The sequence below is a fragment of the Delphinus delphis genome, chromosome 6 (assembly GCF_949987515.2).
Source record: "Delphinus delphis chromosome 6, mDelDel1.2, whole genome shotgun sequence".
In the NCBI taxonomy this organism is placed as follows: Eukaryota; Metazoa; Chordata; class Mammalia; order Artiodactyla; family Delphinidae; genus Delphinus; species Delphinus delphis.
The window spans coordinates 4,424,288-4,451,315 of NC_082688.1; the positions used below are offsets into that span (position 1 = coordinate 4,424,288).

The following is a 27,028-nucleotide window of genomic DNA, read 5'->3' on the forward strand; positions in this document are numbered from 1 at the left end:
CCTGCCGATGCAGGGGACACAGGTTCGTGCCCCGGTCCGGGAGGATCCTGCATGCCGCGGAGCGGCTGGGCCTGTGAGCCATGGCCGCTGAGCCTGTGTATCCGGAGCCTGTGCTCCGCAACGGGAGAGGCCACAACAGTGAGAGGCCCGCGTACCGCAAAAAAAAAAAAAAAAACCTTAGGATGTTCTCTGGAAAAATGTAACACATCACTTTTTCCACTTAGGGGACTCGTGGGGTCCCATTTCCCCAGTTAGGAACCCCTGTTCTGGGGTCAAACAGTTAAGGAAACTGGTGTTGGGGTCTGAAAGCCTTGGCCTCAATCTTGGCTCAACCCCTTGAGGCTGTGTGACCTTGAGAAAGTTGCTTTGCCTCTCTGAGTCTTTATTTTCTCATCCAATATCACATGAGATAATCTGTATGAAATGCCTAGGAAATGTCCTCAAATGGTAGCAATTATGATTAAATAGCAGCTTCACGTACACTAGGTCAAGGGTTTTCCCAGCAACCTTCCAGGGGAAGAAGTAAGGCTGAAGGGCACCTGGCCCCTTCACGGCGAAGCCAGGAACTTCGCACACGGCACTGACCACAGTGGGGACTGCTGGCTTGAAAGGGCGTGACGATCGTGACATTCACTGAATGCCAACCATGGGCCAGGGCGGGCTGGGCACTGCACATCCATCCCGGCCGCATCCTCCCGGCAACCCCAGGAGGTGGGGCATCTCCATTTCCCAGACAAGAAACCAAGTACTTGCCAGCCCTGCATCACTTCCTCTGGATCCTATGGGACCCCAGCAAGGAAATCTTGGGGAAACCAAGCCCATCATATCTGCGGCTCACTTATCTCTACAGATACACAAAGGCAACTCACCTGCAAAGTGGGGCAGCACAGCTGGAGGGGTGAAGGCCGGGGTGCAGGGCGAGGGGAAGGCAGTCAGCCTGGGCACCAGCACGGCAGAGAACGGGGTGGGGACAAATCTCCTCCACAGACACTGAGCAGGAGTCACCTGGACCAACTGTTCTACAGAGAAACATTTCCTACCAGGCTTTTCATTGAAGAGACCTTGCAACTGTCTCTTCAGTGCTTTTGCTTTTATGTTATTTTTTTGTGCAAAGGGTGCAGCTGGAGTCAGAGTCAGAGGCCAGGCTGTAAAGAGCAGAGACAAGCTACCAGCAAAAAATATCATCGAGGGTTTCCGTGGTGGCACAGTGGTTGAGAATCTGCCTGCCAATGCAGGGGACACGGGCTCGAGCCCTGGTCCGGGAAGATCCCACATGCCGCGGAGCAACTAAGCCCGTGCACCACAACTACTGAGCCTGCGTGCCTAGAGCCCGCGAGCCACAAATACTGAGCCCGCGAGCCACAACCACTGAAGCCCACGCGCCTAGAGCCCGTGCTCCGCAACAAGAGAAGCCACCGCAATGAGAAGCCCGCACACCACAACGAAGAGTAGCCCCTGCTCGCCGCAACTAGAGAAAGCCCACGCGCAGCAACGAAGACCCAACGCAGCCGATAAATTAATTAATTAATTAAGTTTTTAAAATGAAAAAGTTTACAAATATATATATTATCGAGTGGGAAAGCTGACTGTTAGCAGAGATGGAGGTAACCTGCCTGGGGGAAGTCTGGCTATCTGTCTTTCTGGGTCCTTAACCATGGAGAGCATGGACGGGGCAGTCACCGGAATTGTAAGCAAGTCTTAGGAGGAGGAATAAACAACTTCATGCAGACTGGCCTTGCCATCCAAACCTGTGTTGGGACAAAATCACACCACTGCCGGACACCGCCAGATCAGGTCCGGGTCTTTGCGGAGCAGCGGGCCACAGTGTGTCGGGAAGGGCTTTGCCCTCTGTAACTGGGAGGGCGGGTACAGGGCTCGGCCGCTCACTGGGCACTTGAGCAGTCGCTCCACTGCCGTGAGCCTTAGGTTCCCAACTGCAGGGGAAGTACCAGGAGGGCCGTGGCCACCCCCCCGCCGCCTCCTTCCCCACTGCAGCCCAGACCTTGGCACTTTCTGGGGACTCAGGAAAGCTCTGTCCAGTGAATGAAAGTCCAGGGAGGCTGCGAATGCTGACTTCATGGGCGGTCCTGAGAATTGCACCAGGTGCCACGTGGCAAGCACTCTGGGTGGCCCGGGCTTGTGGACAAGGGATGTAGGGAGAGCATCTTGACTATCACCGGCCCCGTGGCCTGGGCCAAGCGCAAGGTCCACGGCCATGCTTAAGCGCTGCATATGCTTTATCCTGGAGGATGGGGTCCTTTTACTTACATTCTGCAAAGGAAGGGGACTGAGCAATGTCTCAAGGTCACGGGGCTCCGCGGTGGCCGAGGTGGGACAAGAAGCCAGGGCGCCGGGCTTGGACACAAGTCAGGAACTGTGCCCCTCACCCAGAGGGAAAGGCGGCTGGCGCCCCAGCCGTGCGCCACTCCCCAGAGGCTCGGGTGTCACCGAGGCGTGTGGGCGAACCCAGGGAACAGTTTAGCAGCTGACAGATTTTTTTGAACCTGTCTGCCAAGTTGCTAGCTGAAGTCTCTTCCTCAGCCCCACCAACCTCAGCTGGGGCTGGGGCATCTGCGGGTGGGAGGCTGGAGGCGGGGGGCTGCCAGGGAGAGCCCTGGGCAAGGGGGGCTGGGCAAGGACTCGGAACACGGCCTTCCCCGGGGACCCTGGCGGGGCGCTTAGGGGAAGGCGGGGCAGCACAGCTCCGTCTTACAGAACAGGACTTAGGCAGGAGCAACAGTGGGGGGAAGCCAACCCACAGAGGAGCTAGCCCCACCTCCGCCTTGGATGACGCTGCTAGAACTTCAGGGGGAAACTCTTTGGGCCTGGTCGCCCACCCATGAGATCATGGAGTTGGGATCCCGGAGACTGTCCCTGACCCCGTGTGTGACCTTGGGTGGGGCCTTGCCCTGCCTGTGCCTCGGTTTCCCCATTCATGAAACGACTGAGCTCTGACTCTCACCTCCCCAAGTCCAAGTTCCTCGGCTGCCCACACCAGTTCGATGAAAGGATGCAGAGACACATCCCCATGCCCTCATCCCAGGGAGAAAGCCAGGGTGCCGGGGGAATTCTCCTTAACAAATTATTTCCTATTTATTGGTAAGAAAAGTTGCAGCGGGGATAAATTATTAACAAATCGGAAACGGAGATTCTGTTGGGAGCCGATTCTAATGCTAGCCGCGCTGAGGTCTCTAACTCTCTCCTCCCTCCCTCCCTCCCTCTGCTCCTCCCCCCGCCCCGCCCCCCTTCCCCTTCTGCGGTTTCATTGATCCCTGTCCCGCCTCTAACTCCTCCCAACCCGATCCCCCAGGCCTCTCTCCCTTCCCTTTTTCTGGTTTCTTTCCCAAAAGCCCTGGACAGCAGCAAGGTCACCCTTCCCTGCTCGTGAATCAGCAGAAACCGACCCTCCTGTTATTTCGGGGCAGGAGCTGCAGCTGGCCAGGGAGGCTCCTCTTGTAATTTTCTGGTTTTGTTTCTCCTTGGAGCCGTTTCTTCCCAGCCTGGCCGTTACTCAGGCAGGGAAAGGTGTCTTCCCAGGGCTCATCCATCCTGGCAATGACTCTCCAGAAGCCACAGTGATGTCCTCCCCACCCCCACCCCAGACCCTGATCCCGAGCCAGCCACCGTGGGCATCTCCTGGTCCAAGGTCTGCCTTGGACCCGGAGTCACGGGCCACCTCCTGAGGCTGGCCTGGCCAGGCCGTAACTTAGGAAACGCACTTCAGTTCTGCAGCTGCTCGGAGCAGCCCTCCACTCTGCTCCAGCCCCCCTTTCATTTCACCCCTGCCCACATTTACCTCCTTCCGGAACCTTCCGAGACTGAGACTGGACTCTGGGACAGCAGGGGCCGGGTCTGGCTCATCCTTGCCACCCCGCACTCCCAGCAGTGATTTGCACAAAGTGGCATTTGAAAAGTATTTCCAAACTCGGTGAGGATCCTTGACAGTTGGATCTAAGGATAGTATCTGTTGAGCAGTTATTCAACATGCCCTTTTCTTCTTCTTTTTTTTTTTTAATATTTTGGCTCCACCGCGAGTCATGCGGGATCTTCTTTCCCCAACCAGGGATCGAAGCCGTGCCCCCTGCAGCGGAAGCGCAGGGTCCTAACCACTGAACTCCAGGGAAGTCCCAATGCGCCCTTCCTAACGTGCCTCACTGGATCCCATTGCCCTGATGCGACTCAGAGAGGGTAAGCGACCCTCCCGGCATCACCCAGGGAGGACTGTGCGGTTACTGAGGGGAGTGGAAAGCAGCCGGCCCAGGTGCTGTTCTAGCAGCGGGGCAGGGACCCACTTCCTCAGTCCTCCTCGCCCTGACTCTGACTTCCCCGACAGACCCAGCTAGCCAGCCTTTCTGACCACCTGAGGCATAGGGCTGCCCCGGCGGACGAGCTGTCCAGGAGACGGACAAGGACGCAGCGGCAAACGCTGCTTCCACCACTGCAGACCCAGAGAGGCTGTCCATCAGCTGAACAGCCAGAGAGGGTGGGGCGAGGTCTTGCCAAGACTCTGGCTAGACAAGGGTTAATCTCTCCAGGAACTCAAAATTGTACTCCTTAAAAAAAAAAAAAAAAAAAAAGGAAATATTTCACTCCGTCCTGGGCATATGCAGATTCTTGCCACAGCCAGATTTTTAGGAGTGTTTGGGGTGGGAAATTCTATCCCAGCTGAAGAGTGCCTGGGTTGATCCCTGTAGGACCAACCCCCACGGGCACCTGCTGCACCCCAGCCCCTCACTGGGTACCACATAACTGATCAGATCCACGTGGGCATCTCTCTCAGACAAGGGATGGCAGCTCTTCATTTGCATACCTTCCACGACAGGGAGCTCATTACTATAAAAAGCAGATAGGCCAATCTGGACTGCTGCCTCCTTAGAAAGTTTGGCGATGTATTTGGACTCACACTCTGCACATTGCCTTTGCTCCAGGCCCCCTTTCTTCTACGTGTTTGTCCTCTTTCCTCTGGTTATGCTGTAAACGTTTTCTAATTGATTAGAAAAAGGAGAGTGAGAGGCCGGATTAGCCCAAGCCCTCCTCTTCCCCCGTGCCAGGAGCTCAAACGCTTCCCCACCAGGGCCAGCGGGCAGGCTCAGCGTTCCTCCTCGCCCCGCCTCGCACGCAGACTCCACCTGTTCATCAGAGGACCCGCCTGCTTGGCGGCGGCCCTGGCCTCTCCCCATCCTCCCTGCCTGCCCACCCCACTCCCCATCCGAGGCTCGCCACCCAAACAGCTCAACGCTTTCGTGGAACACGTTTAGAAAAGAAGTAAATAAAAGTAAATAGGGAGAGACAGAAGGACAAAAGAAAGAAGGAAAGAGAGAAAGAGAGAGAAATCGGGGCAGGGTGGGGGGAGGGGCGCAGAGAGGAAGAAAAGCTGCATTCAGAGAAGCTGGGTAAAGTGCATTATTGATTGAGGACTTAGAAAATGCTTAGAGAGTAGGAAAAGCGCCCTGCTCTTTAAAAGCTTGTACAAAGCAGAAGCTAGACACAGGAGCCTTCCCAAAGAGGGCCTGCTCTGCTGACATGAATATTTTATCACGGAGGAAAAAAAGCGGCTTGGAGGATGCAGTGTTGGGGGCGGGGGGCGGGGAGGCAGGGGGACCAGCAGCCCCCTCCGAGGGGCCTGGCTGGAGTACTCAGGGGAGCCGCCTTCCCCAGACCCCTGGGGCCTTTGCAGAGCCCCTCTCCTCCTCTCTGAGAGCTGCCCTTGGCTTTCTTGCTGAAGAGCAATGGGGCCTCGGTGGGTCCTGAAAGAGCCCCAAGGCTGGTGGGACCACCGGCTGAAAGGGGAGGGTCCAAGAGGGTTGATCCCGGCAGCCCCCTCCCCTGACAGTCGTCCTGTCCACCCCCTGCCACCACCAACCCCTCCGGCCTCCCCGCCCCGACCTGCCACCAGGCACACTCTAGAAAGCAGCCGTGCGCTTCTGCACCCCAGAGCTGCACCCCAGAGCACCCTCTTCGGATAAATTCCAAACCCAAGCTGGTCCTGGCTCTGCCCACCTCGCCCACCTATCTCGCTTCTCATCTTGCCTTGCTTCCGTTTTTCTTTTTTAAACTTCCCTACTGAGTATTTTTCTTAGCACCAGACATTGAGATCGTGATTTTTCGTGTGAAATTTCCTTTCCTCTATTCATGACGATCCTAATAATTATTTTCAAAACAGAGAAGCCAAGGCACCGATAGGTTAGAAAATCTATTCAATGGCACTTTGCTGAGCAAAGGGCAGAACTGGTGTTAGAAGCTCCACAGTATATGCTCTATAAGGAGCCCGCTATGCTACCCTGCCTCAGCCCGTAGGGTCACTCCTTGGTTTCGGGAAGATGAAATGAACTTTTGTGCCACGGAGCCTACAAAACGTATACAGAATTCTTACAAATCATTGTATGATCCCAGTGAGGTCAATTTCCACCTTGTTTTGGACCCTGGAATCTCTCCTTCCTATCTTGATGCCCATCCCCCATCCCACCTGGGCTTCGCCACCTCTGTCTGGAGCTCCTCTCCTCCACCTCTTTGCAGGTGTCTGGTAACCCTTCCTCGGAGAACACCCTGGCCAACACCTCCCTCCCCGAGATGGGCACTTGATCGGTTTTCCTTAGCGACTTCTTCTGTTAATTACTGTGTGGTCCCCTCCCCACTGTGTGCTCTGTGAAGACAGGAGTGGGGCCTGTCACACGCAAGATGCTTAATTAAGGTTTGCAGAGCGACTCCCCCTCCCGGGCGGGTCCCCTCTCCAGGTCCTCCGCATTGAAAAGGAGGTGTCAGGAGTGGACGCAGCGCCTGGACGGATGGGACCTGACTGTGCCAATGGCCACAAGCTGAGACTTTCTAGGGCTTCTTCTTGCTGGTCTCTGAGGCATAAGAAGCGGTCGGGTAGAGGAAAGAGAAAGAAGTGTCTGGGCCTGCCCCACCCCCGGGCACAACCGGACAGGTGCATCGCTCTACCGATGAAGCCCTTGGTGGTGGTGAGAGAGGCAAGCCTGAGCTGGTAAGGTTTCATTTATTTATTCCTTCACTTATTCAACAACTATCTCTAATGTGCAAAATGGTCCCGAAGAAGCTGCCATCAGACCTGGCTGCCCATCCACATCCTTGGGAAGAAGAAAGAGATGAAAGTGTCTCTGGGCACTAAGGCCAGAAGTTCTGCTCCAGGTTGAACGCGAACCAAGCCACCAAACAACCAACCACTCAAAACCCCCTGCAGTGACTCAGATGCGTGGCCAGGTAGGGGCGCCTGCTACAGTTGGTCCAAAGAAGGACACCTGTACAGTGATGTCAGCCCAGCTCTCACCATCATCCCTGCTTTATAGCTGAGGGGACTGAGGCCCCCAGAGGCCAGGCACTGACTCAAGGTCATACCTGCAGTAACCTTTGACCCCTTATGGGAGCATTGACCACCATGCTGTGACCACCAGAATATGGCACGGATGACAAGCCTGGAGGGGAACTGGCTGGGAAGGTCAGGAAGGCTTCCTGGAGGAGGTGGGGTTTCAGAAGGACAGGCCCACGGGGGGGGGGGGTTGGATATGGACAGGTGGAGGGAGATGTGACCAGGCTGTGGGGAGGGTGCGCTATGTAGCGGGATCAAGAGAAGGGCCAGACCAGACGTGCAGAAGCCACAGGTAGAGAGGAGTTAATGTGCTTGGATGGACCAGGAGCCTGGTAGGCAGCAGGAGATAAGGTGGAAGGGGAGGCCTGGAGCCAGCCGGCAGCCTTGACATTTAACAGCTGCAGGGAAAGCCCTGACTCTGGCTGGGCAGCCTCCTTTCAGAAAGAGAGGTTAAGAACCTGGGAACAAAGGGTAAGGTGGCGGCCAGCACCCTTCAGGTCCCTGGAAGCCAGAGCAAGGATGGGGTGCCTGCAGCTCAGATGGAAGGAAAGATTCTGAGAGCAATCCCTCTCCCCCTCTAGTCTTTGAATTCAAAAAACCAAGATGCTGAAGATGAAAAGACAAGATGCTTATAGCTGGAAGGGACCCAGTGCCGTCCTGGGCAAGACTGAAATGTTGGTTCTCAAACTTGGTTTCATCCTGGGACCACCCAGCTTGAATAAATCCTCGGCCCAGGCCCACCCTAGAGACACTGCAGTAGCAGGTGGGGCTGCAGCCCCGGCAGGTTGGGGAGGGGATGTTAAGAGCTCCCAGGTGAGTCCACTGTGAGGCTCAGCTGAGGACACTCAAGTGGGATGGGGACCCGGACAGAACCAAGAGTCTGCACAGCTCCCTGTCCCCTGCCTTCACTCCTCTGGAGTCCCAGCGGGCCATCTGGGTTTGGGGCCTTCAGAAAGGCTGTCTCAAGGTTTAGGAGACCTGGGGGCAAAGGAGGAGAGAGCCCCCAGATCTGAACCCCTATTCCTGCTGTGGAGACACCCCTTAGAGTGGTTCTCACGTTGACTCACCTAGGGGAACCCCGGACCAACCACATCAGACCCTCAGGGGTAGGTCCCTTCCCAGGCATTGGCCAGTTACAGCTCCCCAGGAGACTGACGTGCAGCCAAGGTCAAGGCCACAGCCCGGAGGACCCCTCGATGGGACAATTCTCCATCTTGGAGCGGCACCTGGCTCCCAGTCTTGCTTTCCTTCCGCTCCCCATTCCCATGCCTCTCCCCCAGGCTGAGAGGCAGCCAGACCCTTGGGGAACCCACGGGTGGGAGGGGAGGAGCTGCCGGGTGCAAGCAGGCCCAGTGGAAGGCAGATGCCTGGCTCCCCGCCCCCACTTCCCTCCACCCTCTATTTTTAGGTCCATTATTGTCCATTCTTGGGTGTATTTTTTCCCCACTCCTTCCCCAGAAAAACAGATCGGATTCCTCCAGGCAAAGCCATCTCGCCTTCCCTGGAGCTGGTGCGTGGGAGCCCACACGCTGCCAGATAGACATGAAATAAGTGAATTATCAAATCATCGGATTAGCAGACTCCATCATGTCTCAAGGGGTAGAGGGGGTGGGCAAAACGCTGCCGTCACTCCTCCCCAGCCCTCCTTGCTCAGGCTGCCGAGGAGTGTTGGGGGAGGAGGGGCAGACAGGGACAGTACACTCCCCCAGCGAAATGGCCACACATACGTGCACACACGCGCACACGCACATACACACACAACCACCACCTCAATCCAACCATGAGACAGAGATTCAGAGCGCCTCAGGTCAGCTAAGCAGCCTGGTTAGGAGCTAGGCACTGGGTCCAGGGAGCCTGGAGTGGAGGTGCCAGGCTCCTCTACTTGGAAGCTGTGTGACTTTGAGCAAGTGGCTTAACCTCTCTGAACCTCAGGTTCCTCATATTGAAAATGGGTATAAATATAGGATCTGTCGTTAAGTGTTCTGGGTGGGTTCAACGAGCAACTTCAGGTCAAGTGCTTGGTATGCAGTAGGCACTCAATAAATATGAGCTTTTGCTGGTCTGAAGAGGTGGTGGAAGATGTGGAATCAGGAAAAGCCTCAGGCAACAGGATCAGTCAGTTACAAGAAGACAAATGGTGATTTTCCTGAGCTTAAGGGCCCCCAGAGGGAGCATAGGGGCCCACAGGGGCCCACATGTGGACTCAGGGTGGTCTGGGAAGCCTTGTGAGTGTTTGCAACCATGTGTGTGTGTGTGTGTGTGTGTGTGTGTGTGCGCACGCACATGCATTGTTCCAGAAAGAGCACCATGGATTCTCAAAGGGGCGGAGACCCCGCCAGAGAAGGATGCACTGCTCTGGGGTTTTGCAGATGAGCTGAGGTTGGTGTCCTGCCTCTGCCCATCCCCTCCGGGTCCTCCAGTGCCTGGGAGGTTATTGCTCTCTCCATGCCTCTCCCTCTTCCTCCCTCTAAGTCTGAAAGTCCCAAAAGCCAGAAGCAAGATCTAGGAATGCAGTGGGGTCTGGAGGGTGAATACATAGACCCCCTCTGGTGAAGGCAGGAAGTTTACATCCCAAAGGGGGGACGAGACCCAAGGGCACCCAGCCCCTGGCAGCCAGTCCAGCATGGAGCCTGATCCCCAGAAGCCCAGACCCAGCAAGACGCCAGCCTCGGAGCTGTTGGCAAGGGGTTTTAGATGGTGCCTGGGGTGGGAACAGGGCATGCTCTTTGGCCCACTGGCTTCTCCTCCTGCCGTCACCTGCCTTTGCTGTCTCTTGAGTCCCCAGAAGGAGCGGACAATTCAGGAACCTGCAGTCTCCCACATGGGCACCATGCCCTTTCTGTGGGCTCAGGCGGGGCGTGCTGCTGTGGCTGACGATGCTCTGGGGTTACCTGCAGGCTCCATCTCTCATTCTCCTCCTTTTCATCTTTTGCCCAAAAACGGACTTCTGCTACGACCGAGGGGAAATGCCCTGGTCGTGTTTCATTTCCTTTTATTTCCCTGGTTGACACTTGGAGTCAAGTGGACCAATGATTCGGGCAACAGGAGGGAGCTGGAATGCAGGACCGAGGGGGTCCAAATTGTCCCAAAGCCCCCAGGACAAACTGCGCTGGGGTAGAAGAATGCCAGGTCCTTGCAGACGGGCCCAGGACGCTTTAATAGGAAGGGCAGCTCTAGAAAGCCCCAGGTGTAGATCTGGAGGGATCCACAAACGTGGATTTAATTCCTTCCTACCAACGAGGCCCTGAGGGGTGACGTGGTTGCACCTTGGGATCTCGGGTCCCCAAGGACAGTGATCCCGACTTCTGACAAGGCAGGATGGGACAGTGGTCAAGGCCCCGGAGACAGATCCTGGCTTTGTCGCTGCTGTGCAAACTTGGGTAAGTCTCTCCACCTCTCTGAGCCTCCCTCCCTTCATCTGCAGTATACCCGTCCCAGTGCTGCGGAGAAAACACAAACGCCATGCACAGAAAGTGCACATGCAGGGTACCCGGCCCACAGGGAGGCCTCGGGAAATGGCAGCCAAAACCCACGAGATGGGGCGGGTGGGAGAAACACCAGCATGTGGTGAGACACACGAGAGTGTGTCCCCGGCTCTTGCTTCCTGAAGCTCCCAGCTGCGGGCCGGGGTTGGACCACAGGCACCCCAGCCCGACATCGGAGGGTAATCGCCGAGGCTGACTCTGCTGTGATCCCTAACATTCTGCCCCCCATCCTGCCTCACCCCTGGCCTTGCCCACCTCCCACAAACATCCCCTTCCTGTCCACCTTTCACAGTGCTGCCACAGCAAGGAGAACCACAGCTTGCGGACGGGCCAGGGCAGGGGCCTTAAGATCCCCAGGGCCTGCAAGAGCCAGCTCTGAGCAGGGCTGGGTCACCAGGGGCTACACACAGGTGTGAGAGCTCACCTGAGCAGGCCAGAGAGCAAACCTTAACCTTACGGCCATGCCTACCCTGAAGGTGTGGCTCCACCGCGCACTGGGAGGCGTTCCAGGTCCCCCACCGAATGCCACCGCATGTGGTCAAATCCAGGAGGTGACTGGATGTACGGGGACCTGGTGTGGAGGGCCTCATGTCCCCAGGGCTCCAGTCCATAGCTTACGGTTGAACCTCCCGGGTCTGCTGCTCCCTCACTGGGGCCCGAGGAAGTCAGTCCATCCCGTCGGGCCTCAGTTTCCCCATGTAGGAAATGGGGCAGACGTTGGACACTATTAGTGGTTTCGTATTGTGTTCACAGGAGCCCTAGGATTTCCGGGGGTGGGGGCTCAGGGGTCCGGGGCAGGGGCAGAGGGTACCAGCGGCCAGGTTCCAGGCACCCACTTTCCCTTGAGTAGTTAGTCCCACTGTAATGTGCTTAGAGATATCGGGGTTCCTCTGGTTTAGGTAATCTCTAAGACCCCTTCCCAACTGCACCATCTACTTGAGATGAGGGATAATTATCACCAGCGTTTCTTTATCGCCTACTTTGTGCAAAGATGGAGACACAGAATCTGGTGCCCTGATGAGCAGGGGAGGGGAGGAGGTGAAGTGGAGGCAGGAGATATTTGGAGACCAGAGAGGTCACAGGTCATGACATCCCCTCCCCAGATACCCTTCTCTGGGAATCACAGTTAACATCCCAGCTTAAAGGATAAGTTAGGAAAAAAGGAGCAAAAGAGGGAGGAAAGGACGGAGGTGGGAGAGAAAGGGAGGGAGGAGGGGTGAGCGTTTGGACTTCCTCCCTCCTCAGGAGGTTGAAGGACTAGGGTCTGAGTTTGGACCTGGACTTTGCCACTCCATATTAGACTCTCAGTTTTCTCATCTGTAAAATGGGGACAATAAGATAAAGGTTGTTTCCACCATGAGGGATATTTGGGAGGGTTAGATGAAATACCGCACGTAGACTGCTCAGTGCCTCAGTGGAATAGATCTGAGAGTCCAGAAATAAACCCACACGTCTATGGTCAACTGATTTTCGACAAGGGTGTCAAGACCATTCCATGGGGAAAGAATAGTCTTTTCAACATGTGGTGTTGGGAAAAGCGTATATCCACATGTAAAAGACTGAAGTTGGACGCTTGTCTGACATCATATACAAAAATTAACTCAAAATGGATCAAAGATCTAACTATAAGAGCGAAAACTATTAAAGTCTTAGAAGAAAACATAGGGGTAAGCACTCGTGAGCTTGAATTTAGCAATGAGTCCTTAGATATGACACCAAAAGCACAAGGAAAAAAGAGACGAATTAGACTTCACTAAAGTAAAAAAAGAAATTGTGCCTAAAAGGACACAATCAAGAGAATGAAAGATTATCTGTAGAATGGGGGAGATATTTGCAAATCATATATCTGATAAGGATTTAGTATCCAGAATATATAAAAAACATGTACTACTCAACAACAAAAAGACAACCCAATGAAAAAATGGGCAAAAGACTTGAATATATATTTCTCCAAAGAAGATATATAAATGGTCAATAAGCACATAATATCCAGCATCATTAGTCCTTAGGGACATGAAAATCAAAATCCTAATGAGATACCACTTCACACCAACCAGGTTAGCCATTATAGTAAAAAACAAAGATGGAAAATGACAAACGTTGGCAAGGACCTGGAGAAATTGGAACCCTTGTACAGAGCTGGTAGGAACGTAATATGGTGCAGCTGCCCTGGAAAACAGTTCGGCATTTCCTTAAAAACTTAAATCTAAAATTACCATATGGGGACTTCCCTGGTGGCACAGTGGTTAAGAATCCGCCTGCCAATGCAGGGGACACGGGTTTGAGCCCTGGTCCGGGAAGATCCCACATGCCGCGGAGCAACTAAGCCCGTGCACCACAACTACTGAGCCTGTGCTCTAGAGCCCACGAGCCACAACTACTGAGCCCACGTGCCACAACTACCGAAGCCTGTGCGCCTAGAGCCCACGCTCCGCAACAAAGAGAAGCCAACGCAATGAGAAGCCTGCACACTGCAACGAAGAGTGGCCCCGTCTCGCTGCAACCGGAGAGAAAGCCCGCGCTCAGCAATGAAGACCCAACGCAGCCAAAGATAAACAAACACATAAATAAATTTATTTAAAAAATAAATAAACAAAAAATAAAATTACCATATGACCCAGCAATTCCACTCCTAGGTATAGACCCAAGAGGAATGAAAACATATGTCCACTCAAAACCTTGTACGTAAATGTTCCTAACAATATTATTCATAATAGCCCCAAAGTGGAAACAACCCAAATGCCCAGCAACCAATGAATGGATAAACAAAACGTGGTAGCGCATACGGTGGAATATTATTCGGCCGTAAAAAGGAATGAAGTACTGGTACGAGCTACGACATGGATGAAGCTTGAGCACGTTATGCCGAGCGAAGGAAGCCAGATACAAAAAGTCACACGCTGCATGATTCCATTTACATGAAATGTCTGGAATAGGCAAATGTGAGAGACAGAAGGCAGACTAGTGGTTGCCAGGGGCTGGGGGAAGGAGGAACGGGGAGTGGCTGCTGAGGGAGACGGGGTTTCCCGTCTGGTTACACAACGTCATGCATGTGCTAAATGGCACGACTTAAACATGGTTCAAAAGGCAAATTTTATGTCATATGTTTTACCCCAACTTTAAAAAATTGAATGGCTCATTTCATGTTAGGTGACGATCACCTCAATTCTTTTAATTAAAAAATAGTTTTAAATGCCTTCATCACAAGAAAAAACATTTTAACGGTGCGTGGTGATGGATATTAACTAAACTTACAGTGGTAATCCTTTCACAACATGTACCTACCTCAGATCATCACGTCGTACGGTACACCTAAAACGGATGCCATCTTCCATGTCAATTATACCTCAATTCAAAAATTTGCAAAAGAATTTAGAAGCAGAAACCAAGGGGAAACGATGTGATGTACCGTTATGTTTTTAGCCCTCAGCTTTGTTTTTCTTTGTTTTGATTTTCCTTTAATAGACTACTATAATAAAGGGATTTAAACTTGAAAAAAAGCCTAGTGCTGTGCTGAGCACAGGATATGCACTTGGAACCCTTCTGTCTGCACTGGAGCCCCTCACTTTGTCTGTTTGAGACCAAGGCTGAACCCCAGCATAGATTTTTACCAAACTCCGAGAATGTATCTTACAATCACGCAGGGATGCTGGGTGACGGACGTGGTTAATCTAGCCAAACCCCATCGTTGCACAGTTGGGGAAACTGAGGCTAAGGAGCTGTCCCAGCAGCGAGGGGACTCTGTCGGGGCCCAGCACTGCCCCACTCGCATCCTGCGCTCATGCTACTCTGGCACGCCACCCACCCCCCACCAGCGCCAGCAGTTGGTGTGTGCTTGGGGAATTAGAAACACGTTTGCATATATTTAAGCAAATACGCTGTGATGAAAAACAAATCAGAACCTGCGAACCAAAGCTGAACAGACCCATGCATCATCTGCATTTCCCACTTTCCCCATCACTCCGGTCCCCTCCAGGTGGGAGCTGAGCATCCTCGTGGGCCAAGTGGGCCCTGGCCAGATCTGAGGCAGGAAAGCCTGGGTCCTGGGTTGTGGGACAGGAACAGAGCTTTGCAGCCTGGACCCCGTTACTGGGGCAGTGAGGGTGAGGGAACCTGCTTCTTTGAGCCTGCCAAGCTCTGTTCGGCCCTGTGGCTCAGGAATCCCATGCCCTGTGGGCTCCCTCAGGTCTCTGCATGCCCACTGCTCTGCCCCTCCCCTCCTCCCCCGACACCCTTGGTCTAACCCCCCTGACACTAGAGAGTAGTTAGGAACCAGGCAGAGGAAGGTTGCATCCCAGCTCCACCATCAGTGGGCCTTGGGGAACCTTGGTCTATTCCTCCATCCAGTGGCACAATAACAGTCCCGCCCACAGGCTTACAGGGAGCGGGGTGGGGGGTGGGGTGATGAAACAAACAGGTGGAGTGGGTCATCCCCTCCCCATCACCCACACGCTCTCCCCTCATGTCACACGGAGCCCTACCTGCATCTCTGCAATTGCGATTCTTTCTGCTTCATCATCACTCTTCTGAATCCTCCAACCCTTCAAGGTCATAGACCAACCCAGACCAACCCGGTGCCCTGCCTTCCCCCTCTGAACTCCCACAGCATATGCTGACTATACCCCACCTTACACACTTGGCTAATAGGCTCCTCTTCTGTTATTTTCTACTTTCCCTCCTTTTGTCTCTCACGCTAAATTCTAGGATGGGGGAAAAAATCCCTTTTGGGAAACATTCATTTTGTGCCAGGCACCCAGCTGAGGGCTACACGCTTTGTCTCATCTCATCCGTACGACCTTCCTTTGAGATTGTGTTTAGCATCATCCCAATTTTCAGATGAGAAAACCGAGGCTCAGAGCACAAGGGACTTATCCAAAGTCCCACAACCCAGAAGGGGTGGGATGAGCATGGGCCCCCGTTTGCCCCATCCCAAACCTCAAGTTCTCACCCACAGCTGGAGTGGCCTGCCTGTCCATCCATCCATCCACCCCCTGCCTCGTCACACGTGGGACTTAACAAGGCAGCTTGTGTTATACATGCACTAAGGGAGAAAAATGAAAATATATGAAAAATCAGGGCCAGGGAATGTAGAGAGGGAAGAGGCGGATGAGCCTGGGGAAAAGTTCTAGAACCTCTAAGTCTCTGACACTCTTTGGAAAGATGTGTCCTCCAGGCCATTTCCCTTCCCCCTGGCACTCCAGAGGCCCTGCCCCCTACCCTCCATGGAGTGTCTGGACCCAAACTCATTCCCTTAAGAAGAGTAAGAGGCCAGGATCTCAGTCGTGTGGGCCCGGCCCTCGGAGGCAGCGCTGCTCCCATCGGAGGCAGCGCTGCTCCCATCCTGTCACTCGTCTGCTCCCCAGGAAGGAGACTTTACCAAGCAACAAGATGTCATGCATGGAACTATTCTTGTCCCAGGCTGGGCCCTGCCTCAGGCACTTCAAGAGACTGAGTGGCTTTAACTAAGGGCTGGGGGAAGCTCAGGTTCCAACACCACTTCCTGCTTAAGGACAGAACTGTGCAGACCTCCTGGTGTCAACTGATTGAAAATCCTACAGAACAGGGACTCAAATGGAGATAAGTAGAGGCCTTTGGTGCCTCCTCTGTCCTGATTGAAACCCTAGTTATTCCTGTAAGAGTCAACCCCAATCTCTCCTCCTCCGAGAAGCCTTCCTGGATCACACTGTCCCTCCACCCACCCATCCATTGGTTCAGTAAATGCCTTCTGAGCATTAACTGAGCCAAGAGGGAGGGATGCAAAGATAAACAAGGCAGCCCTGCCTCTGGGGAGCTCACAGTCCAAGGGGGAGGCAAACACCAGGAGTAGAATAATGAGCATGGATTGACCATTGACTCCAGGCACTGTGCTCATGACAGTTCCAAATGCATATTTCCATCAATAGTCCCATTTAAGGAAATGAGACTCAGAGAGGTTAAGCTTCACGCCAAAGGTCACACAGCAGGGGATTCCAACCTCTACCTCTCTGCCTCTAGAGCCTGAACTCTTAACCAGTAGGCCACTTCTGTAAGCCCAATGGCACAGTTGTGACCAGATGGGGCCTTCTAATCCACCTGGGCTAGGGAGTCAAGGACGGCCTCCTGGGGGGGGGGGGGTGGGTCCAACCTGAACCTCAAAAACTGAGGTAATCTAAACACGAAAGCCTCGGAAATGAAGGAAGCAAAGAAGGCGGAGGAGGCAGCACGGGCCAAGGCAAGGAGGCAGGAAACCCTGCAGTGAGCTAGAGCATATGGTGCGGGGGGGTGGGGGGGGTGGGGGGGGGTGGGGGGGGAGCGGGTCACGCCCTCATCCTTCTCAAGCTCCTTACGTTAGGTCTCAGTCTCACCCACTCCTAGTTAGTTGTGCACCACCCTTAACACCTGCTGTGTTTCTCTTGTTTATTTGGATTTGCAGGAGTCGTTGCACTGTCCCATCACAGCTGTACCTGGCATGAGGTCAGCCCCGGAAACGGGACGGGAGGGCTGTGACGGGGACAGGAGGGAGGGGTGGGGAAGGGTGTTCCCCAGGCTGTCCTCTGTGGGTTTGGGGGCAGAACACAGAGGGGAAAGGAGACCCGAGCCAGTGGGCTGGTGAGCTCAGTGCTGCTGGATGGAAACGTTTCGTGAACATCAAGGTCTGGCAGGAGGCGTGGCATCTGTGACCTTGATTCTGCACGTGGTGTTTAGTGTCATGGTGGGGAGGGGCTTGAGGCCCCCGGGACCCACCGGCCGTCTGCAGTCATCAGCCCAGCAGACCCCATGGGGTAGGGATGGGGCCATTTGCTCTGCGTCTGGGTATACGGAGGTGCAGAGAAGGCAAAGCAGGTTCTGAGGAAGACGTGGGCTCTAAGATGCGCCTTCGTGACCATCTCTGGGTTTTCCTGTGCACCAAGACCCAGGCACCTCTGTGTGCTCAAGTCTCCTTAGATGAAACATTTAATGTTCAGCTATTTCACCGTGGAAAAAGCAAGATGCTCAAGACTGGATCAACGACACCATCAAAGTCTCACCCTAGAAGAGAACTTGCGCTCTCTAAGCGCTTTCAGGTATTCTGAAAAGCGCTTCCTTCTCCCAGGAAGTCAGGGGCAGGGCAAGGCAGCCATGTCCCATTACGTGGGGAAACTGAGGCTCAGAAAATTGAAAGACTTGCCCCAGATCACCCAGCCCACAAGCAGCAAAGCTGGGATGCAAGCTCCGGTCTTCAGATTCCAGGCCTGTGGCTCTTGTCGGGTTAGCACACCACCTTTCTGGAACCTTCCGCCAGGTCTCCCACATTCAGGAATCTGAGCTCCCAGCTTCACCCCTCACCCCTGGGACCTCCACCCCTCCTGCTCTCTGCTTTCCTCCTTCCGCAGTGGCGACACCCCCTTACCCTGCAAAGGTCCCGTGGCAACCACAGGCCTCCTGTCTGTCCGTCATCAATAGTAAGTATCACCCATGACTGACAGATCACGTAGAGCAGCGTTCCTCAGAGCGTTCCCCGCGTGCATCCGAATTACCTGGACTTCTCGTTAAAATGCAGCTCTGGCTCAGCGGGTCTGGGGCGGGGCCCGGGGGGCTGCATCTCTAACAAGGTGAGTCCAGGGACTACACTTTGGGCAGCAGTGTGTAGCTAACTGTAGGATCATTTTCAACACCACCTGCCTGGTCTATGCCCCCCACCCTCTTTTCTCACCGTCTCTCTCCTGAGCCTCAAGGCGTGAGGACAGGGTTTCCCCCTTCCTTTCACGGCAACGCAGGCAGCTGGCCGGCGACCGCTCTTTCGAAGCTCTGCGGGGCTGCTCCCCTAACCCAACAGTGCCCTCCCCATCCCAAAGGGGTCCTGCTAGGGGCTGAGAAGCCCTTGCGGGCGCTGCCTTTCCCTCCTTCTCAGAAGGCTGGCCCTCTCCAACCAGGCCCTGGGAGTCAGGGGTGGGAGGCCGCCCGCCTTCTCCCGCAGCCTTCATTGAAATTTCGCCCTTGCCCAAGAATCCTTGGTTGAGAGCTCAGCCCTATTAATTCTCATTGTGCATTTGGAGCCAATAGGTTTTTTGTTCATTTATCTTGGTCTTCCTCCCCGCTTGCCTTCCTCCCCAGGCTGGAATTTACAATTCAGTTCTCAGGTGGCCTTGCGGAAGTACACAAGTCCAGGGGGGGAGAGAGGGTCTGCACACTGAAGTCTGAAAGGGGCAATCGTTCCGTGGCCCCTCTTGCAACCTCAGGGTGCCCCAGGGCTCATGCTCCGTTTGGGTGGATGTTAAGACAGGCCCAGCACTCGCCGCAGGAGGGGTGCCAGGAAACAGGGACCCACTGGGCTACTGTAAGGCTAAGGGGGCAGAGAGCCACCTGGGTACCACTAGGGCGCCCCCTGGTGGCGCCACCGGCCATGGCTAGAGGAGTGAACGCTTCCTGAGCACACATCCACCACCTGCTGCCCTGAGACCAGGAATACAGGGCGTGGTGTCCCCAAGGCTGGAGAGAGGCAAAGAGACAAAGGCTCGGACACAACCAAGGACATAATAGCCACAATGGTAAGCAAATAACAGCTACCACACATTGAGTACCTACTACGTGCCAGGACACCCATGGCCAGGCTGCATCTTTCCACTGGCACTGTGACTTGCCTACACCACCATCTCTGCTTCATCAAAGCTCAGAGAGGGAAGGCTGGGCCGTCCGGTGCATAAGCACGGGTCCTGGCCACGTACAAGGTCCCAGCCCGCCCTCCAGACCGAGTGACCTTGGCGGGATTTAGCCAACGCTTTCTAATCCCTACAATGGGATTAGAAGAGTCCCCACCTCAGAGCACCCTAGAGGTGATTTAATGAGACATGCACAGAACCTGCTTAGGGAAGCTGCAGTAAACAGTGGGGTGGGGTGGGGGTTTGAATCCATCTGGACGTGACCCCCTCCTCCCTGCAGAAGCCAGCCTAGGCAGCCTCCCCATCCTCGTTGGCTGCACGTTTGTAATCAAGGGCAGAGCCGGATGGCAGCCCATCATGAAATATTTAAGTCCATCAGACAGGTGTCAGGACACCAAGGGAGATGCTGTTCCTCCCCTGCCCCCTCCTCACCGGTCTTCCCAGGAGAGGACAGGAGGGGCATGAATGCTCCTTGCACAGCTCAAGGACCCATGCTGGGTGGCATCAGGACTGTGGCGGGGTGACCACTCCACCCCGGCAGCTGCGCTGGGTTCTCTGTGTGTGAGAGTGGGGGCAGGGCGGAGGCCCGGGGCCAAGGGCATCCTGAGCCAGCTTTGGCCAGGAGAGGGCCTCAGACTTGCATTTGATGGTCATCTCCACCCCTCAAGCCTTGACCAGAAGCTGGTCCAGTGATTTATGAGTTAGGCACCCCGCCCCACGGCCCCGCCCTCAGCACATTAAGACGATTAATATTCAAAAGAAGAAATACAGTCAAGACTCTGAATACAAGAGGCAGCGGTTGACTCTGCTCAGGGAGTGTGTGGAGAAGTCCTTACATGAGCTGGGGTGGGCAGCCAGCTTCAGATGTGGACTCAGAGCTGGGCTCCCCCGGTGCTGGCCTTGGCCCTGACCTTCAGGGGCCAGCCCCCTTGACTGTCCCTGAGCCAGCAAGCCCTGGGGTCCTCAGTGCAGTGGGACTCTCCAGTCCCTGGCTCCTGGCCCTTTGCTGCTTTCTCCTCCCTCCCTCTCTCTCTCCCCAGCTAGCTCCCCCCAGCCCAGCCACCACCCACAGTGACAGCCTCCTGACTGCTGACCATCCAAGTGGGAACCTACCTTCCCAGGCTGGCTGCTCTAGGATAGGACCCAAGCGCCCCGCGGGACTGAGGCCTCCTCAGGAGCCGAGTGGGGACATCGGCTCAGTCCAGCCATAAACCCAGAGACCTGGTGGCTCCCCGCAGGACACGTGAAGGCAGCAGCCGCCCGAGGATGACACTGAGCCCTTCCTGTGGCTCCTGCATCCTGGCTGCCCTGTCCAGCCTCCCGCCCGACCCGGGGCTCTGCCCAGTGGGAAGGTGTCTCTCGGGAGGCAGATTAGCTCAGTGACTCTGGAGCCGGACACTCAAATCATAGCTTCATCACTTCCTGGGCTGTGACTTTGGACCTCAGTTTCTCCATCTGTACAATGGGAATGACAATAGCTCACACCTAGGGGCACTTGCTCTGCGCCAGACCCTAGTCTGCGCAGTTTAGGGTGCATCAGCTCACTTACTCCTTACAGCGACTTGAGCGTGTGCTGTTAGTGTACACACTTCACAGGTGATGGAGTGGTGGCCCAGAGATGCCACTGGTCCAGAGCTCACCCCCTGAAACTCCTACTTTGTACAACACAGGATCAGCCCAGCTCAGCCGAGTGGAGGACTCCATGGAATGACTCGTATTGAGCTCTTAGCCTCCACACTCAGGGGCTTGCACAAATGGTCCCCGCTATTATTATTGTTGTTGTTGTTGTTAATGTTACTTGAGTACTGATGTACTCCGTGGCTCTAAGACTCCAACTTTCTCTAACTAGGGACTCAGGTGACAACGCCTGAAAGCCTGCCTCCCCCCTGACTTAACCAGCGACTGTGGTCACTGCACATAGGGGTGGAATCAGAAATGGTACCAGCCACACCGCCCGCCCTGCTCTGACCCCTTCCGTCCTCCCTTACGAATCCCCTCTGCACTGCCATCAAACCCCCCCCTGCGAAGCGCCGGCCCGGTGCTTGGCATTCCCTCGCTCGGCAAACCTGTTTGCTGGATTGGATTGGGTGGAAGAGGAGGTGGTACCACAGAGGGACGAACCGAGGGAGGTCAGAGTGCAACGCTGCAAATAGTACTCTGCTCGCTCGCCCAGATGCTGACTTCCTACGAGAGAGGCGGGGCTTATCTGCAAGGCTGGGGAACTGACTAGTACTGTGGTTTTCCCAAGAGGAGAGGATCTAGCGATCACCTGGCCAAGAATCTCCCCACCCCAAAGAACCATGTCACGTGACCCCAGCATCCTCAGGGCCGCCTTTGCTTTGGCACGTTTCCAAGGTGGGACAGAGACCTGATCCCAAACCTACATGCGGGAGAGTCAACCTTGCATCTTGGTCCTCCCGCTCTGCTCACCCACCCCCAGGGTCCGGCCCAGACCCCCACCCACTTGGCCTGAGCGAACAGAACAGCGGGGTGGGGCTGACTTACGTGGGAGCAGAATCTCTCAGGGGGGTCTCCGCACGTGATGCCGGAGGGCTCCACCTTCACCTTGACGTAGTCCTTCAGGTGCATCACCTTGGGCTGGCAGGCATAGAACTCCCAGGTGGGGCCTTCATCCGTGGTCACCCAGGATTTGCAGATGTCGTAGTCCCCAGAGGCCAGCGGGAGGCAGTGCAGGAAAAGAGCCAGCAGGTGCAGCATGGCGGCGCCGTCCCCAGGGGCGAGGCCCAGAGAGGGACCGGAGAGGTGGCGACTGGGTCAGGAGGGCCTTGCCGCCCCAGCATGGAAAAGCCACATCTACCAGGCGACGGAGGCCGGATGTCCCAGGGACTCTGCCAGGTTGCAAACAGCGAGGAACTTGTTTTTTCCAAGAGGCCGATGTGGAAAACTCAGAGCCAGCGTTTCTCAGACTGCTGATGGGCAGATCGAGAAGTTGCCCACAACTTGGCGTCCTCCTAACCTTGGCATCACACCTCTCCCAGAGGGGAATCTGATCAGATCAGGCAGACTCTCAAATTGTGACGGTGGATGGAAATGGGATAGGGAGAAAATCCGCAGGGATCTGGCGTGAGGCCGGATCAGATTGCTTTTAATTTTGGTCCTTCCAATCCACCCGGGTCTTTAAAGGGCCCTGAGTGTGTGATGTGCGCTCAACACCACTGTAAAACAACCCTCCGGCCTGCGTTGTAAAGATAAAGTAAAATCAGGAGGTGCACCTGTTTGCTGCAAACACGTTCCCTCTATGGGATTGGACTTGGCATTTTGGACGCATAAAAGAGATTTCTTTTCATATGGGCTTAAAGTGACAACAATTGTGCAGCTGGACTGGAGCATAAAAAAAGCGACTGAGGTGTTAACTGGGGAGCAACTTATTTGGCTCGTCTTTGGTGGGGACAGGCGCTAATGGGAACCAGCTGACCTTGGCTGGTAGCCATGGGCAACTTATTAGGAAGTTTCTGAGACTTCAGCTCCCAATCCATCCAGGTACCCGGGGTCTGGCTTGTCTTTCATTGTAAGAACGGAGGAGAGAGAGCTCGTTAGCAACAACACCTGCAACAAGTTAAATAGAGAAAGGGGGGGAGAGTAAAGATGTATAAGAACAAAAGCTCTCTGGCAAAATGTGCAAAAGATGAGGCTGCATTATTAGCAAGGTGTCCCGAGGAAACTGGGTTATTTTTATTAATATAGGAGATGCACATTTGAGGATGGGGCACGTTATTAAAAAGGTGATGCGCTTTCTCCATATTTATGGGGGTGTTGGGGTCGGCAGAAGTGCCCCTGTTTGGGGTCAGTGACTTTCTAAAGCAGCCCCAGGAGCCGAGATGAATGGTGGCTTTCTCATGCCTGACAAGTCAAAATGTCAAAACCGTAGATGAGGCTGTAATTAATTACAGGTGCCGACGAGGCTGTGAGGACAGGTTCAGGTTAAGAACGGTCCACGCGCAGGCCGACAATTACGAACTGGGTGCCAGTAAATACATCTCCAAAATTCTGAAATGGTGAATTTAATTTTTAACTGTAAGAAACTAGGGATGTTGAAGACTTGGACGGAAGTGACAATGATTTGTCATATTCGCTTTTTCCGATCAAGGCCAAAATTTTGCAATCATCCCTTAGAGGGTATGTTTATAAACAGGTCACCATTATGATTATTGCTTTACTATTTTAAGCTACTGGTAATTATTTAAAAGCCCTACATAGACATAACTAAGATGAATGTTACATTGCGAAAAGCACGACTCCAATAGTGCGGGGTGTTCCGGGACACTTGATATATCACCAGGAGAATTTGGTCCCCAGTGTGGGATCTGGCCAAAAATACTAGCCAATAGGGCAAAGGTTACTGCAATGAGTCGCAGCAGAAGCGCATGTGTTATTAATTCTGGTTATTACATCTACGATTATTGCATCTAAATTCCCAAACTGCTGACTCTTCAGCCATTGTACCTAGAAGGTCCACGACGTTTCCATGAACCTCCATTCTCCACCCAGACACAAACGCACTCCTGCCAAAAATGACAAACCGGAGTTGGGGGACATTGTCCAAATGGGGGCTGGCCGCCCCGCGCCTCCCCAGGAGAAGCCCAAAGCTCCAGGCTGGGGGCATCATAAATCTGCATTAAGGCAGCCCCTGCCCCTCTCTCTGGCTGAAGGGCTCTTGATGCAGATGAATGAGCTGAGGGGGACACAGTTTCACATCTCACCTCTGGCTGTTTAAAGAGAAACAGTGTTACAGAGCCTGTCCGGCCTTGAATGTGCTTCTTGCTAGAAAACTCTCAGAAAGAACCCGACTGGAGACTATTTTTACAACCTGAGAAAATGTAGTAAAAATAAGATAGCGCGGCCGGCAAAGGTTTGGATGCCTCTGTCTGAGCTTCGCGCTGCCCAGAAAACAGCACATTCCTCACTCCTTCTTCCAGCCGCGGGCTTCTGACCGTTCACTCCCAGGTAGGGCGCCCGACTGCGGCTCGCAGGGTGCGCCCGGACGCGGGCTTCCTTCGTCTGCAGGACCAGAGTGCTGCCTCCGGCCTGGACCGCACTGGACGCAGGCGGGCGTGGGGAGGCAGTGAGGCCCAGAGGCCAGGAGGCCCGCGAGATCGAAGGGGCAGCGCGCCTCGCAAGCCTATTCATTGCTTTGCAGTTCCGCAGGCTTAAACGCCATGCATTCCCTGGAAGATGGGGTGGGGGAGCCAACAACATCAAAATCTGCGGGGGGGGGGTGGGTAATAAATATGTTTACAACTAGTCAATCAGTTGGGCGTTGCTGGCATCGTAAGGGAATTGCGAGCTCAGCATGAGAATGTTACAGTCAGTTTTTGCCAAACAGAAAAAAAGGGAGGGGGAGAGATGCAAGCGTCTCCGGAACAGCGAGGAGGAAAGCACGGAGTGAGAAGCCAGTGCGGGAAATTTCAGAGTAAGAGGTTGTATCCCGGTGGATAGTTTACTCCTTGGAAAATAAATCTTCACCTGATATTATTAAGAAACTGCAGCTCCCAGAAACAAATCGAATCAATGCGCTTTCTTTTCTTTTAAGAGTCCTCAGGAGCCGAGGGGGCTGAAAGCCAGGTTATTAAAACCCGAAAATTAGATTTTACCAGGATTTCTGAACTCAGATTTTTCTGTCTTATTGAATTAGCGCCTCTCGAGCTGGCTGGGCTGGAAGCAGGCTCCTCCCGGAGTTGCCGGCTGCGCCCTCGCCTCGTGGGAAACTTGCCTTGGTGGACGCGGAGCCCCTGGGGGGGGGGGTGGTCCCTGGAGAGGGGGCGCTGGGGGCTTCTCCCAGGACCCAGCCCACCCCCAAGTTTCTTCTCCTTTCCCATTGGGGACAGTCGAGGGGGGTGATATCTGCCTTCAGGGGAGGGTGCTGGGAGCCAGGAAGGAAAGGGGAGCCCGCTCCGGGTCGCGATCACCTTCCAATCCCACCCCATCCTCCCAAACCTAAACCTCCCTCACCCCGCGCCGGTCCAGTAGGTGCCCCGCTCAACGCGGCCGCACGAGTGAGCATCCCATTTCCGGCGGCCTCAGTGCCCCCAGCCCCGGAATGGGAGCCTTCTTGGGCTCCCGGGCGCCCCCCACGCCCTCTCAGCGCCCAGACAGCCCCGAAGAGTTGAGCGCGGAGGGTGGGGCGCGAGGAGGAGGCCTCGGCTGGGGCCGGGGGGAGGGGGTGTGTGGAGATGGGGGTCAGCTCCCAGCCTTGGACGCCAAGGGTTCGGAGTCCGTGCTTCGGGTGGGCTGCAAACGGCGGACATCGCACGGGGACGTGCCTGGCAATCCCGCAGTTGCTTTTTGTCTTCCCGAAGTTGAGTGCAAGCCACGGGAGCAATTAATAATCACGCCTTTCAAAAAGGCCCGGCGGGCACCGAGGGTGCACCCACACCTGGCATCGCCTCCCTTACTTAGAAGACGCCCAGCAAAGCGCCGGGGAATTCGTTGCCTCCTTTTCCCCAGCGCTGCCGCCCCCAGCCCAGGCGGACAACTTACTCCGGAGCCCGCGGACGCCGCGAGTCCACGGTCCTCTTCCCGCCTTCCCGCGGCCTCTGCTCCCACCATCTGCGTGCCACCCAGCTGGAGGTTCGACTCCACGCTGTCCCCAAGCCGGTCCAGGCACATAACCCTCCCCATTAGCCCACCCCTCCAGGGCACGGAAAGAAGTTTCTAGCCGCCGCTGGAAGACAGAGTTTCTCTGTGCAACTCACACATACCCAGTTTTCAGAGAGGGGAAGGGGATGGGAGGAATCGGGGTGGCGATTAAATTGGGGTAGGGGAATGGCGCGCGAAAAGGGTTAATTTCCTTTTCACAAACACATCCAGGCATTCTGGTAACACCCATCCCCACCACTCACTCTCACAAACGATGGAAAAAGACCCTGGTGGGAAAAAGCCAGCCAGGAAGACAAGCTACTCCTTTAAGATACTGCCACAAATGCACACTCACACACCCCTCTCCAAGCGACTCCAGTCCTGCGCTAGTAACGGCCGCCACCAAATAACTTTTGCATCCGAGCCTTTGCTGGGCCGCTTTAAGTGGCTCCTGGGCCGCGGGAAAGCCTGCATGGTCACCGAAGCCCTTTAAAAATGAAACCAGCCTGGCAAAGCTGCAGCATCTCTCCCCCCCGCCCGCCCCCCCGCTCGCCTCCCGGGCTCTCCCCTCCAGCCTTACCCCGGCTCGGAGCGGCTTCCCGGAGCGGAGACCCGGGAGGCCGAGGACCGCCACCCTCGGCGCTCCGCCTCCCCCGTCTGGCTGGCGCTGGGTGGGGCGAGGGCCGAGGGCTGCGAGCCGGTTCTGCTTCCCCGCGCTGCTCCCGCTGCCGCTGTGGCCGCCGCCGCCGCGGCCGTCAGATCGGGGCTGGGGAGCCCTCCGGCCGCCGGGGGGGCCGCCCGCAGCCGTCCCGGAGACGCGGGCCGGGGGAGGGGCCCGCCCCAGCCGCCCGCATCGCCCGCCCCGGCCGAGCGGGAGGTCGCCGCTAACAAGTGCAAACTTTTGGGGCCCCCTGGGCGGCTCGGAGGGGACCCGCGCTCGGGCACCGGGCAGCCCCCGGCCCGGGTGGGCTTCGCGGCTGCTCGTCGGGGCGCCGGGGCAT

The 27,028-nt window shown here is 55.3% G+C and overlaps 1 protein-coding gene across 3 annotated transcripts in view; it reads right to left on the reverse strand.

Moving 5' to 3' along the window:
• Positions 1 to 26,743, reverse strand: part of NTNG2 (netrin G2) — a 74,846-nt gene extending 48,103 nt beyond the window's left edge. For all 3 annotated transcript variants that reach the window (XM_060013907.1, XM_060013906.1, XM_060013905.1), the window contains exons 1-2: positions 26,608 to 26,743; positions 21,936 to 22,997 (exon numbers count right to left, since the gene is read on the reverse strand). In XM_060013907.1, coding sequence (XP_059869890.1) covers positions 21,936 to 22,148 — 213 coding nt within the window. In that variant the 5' untranslated portion in view covers positions 22,149 to 22,997; positions 26,608 to 26,743. The remainder of the gene's footprint in view (positions 1 to 21,935; positions 22,998 to 26,607) is intronic.
• Positions 26,744 to 27,028: the final 285 nt, after the last annotated feature.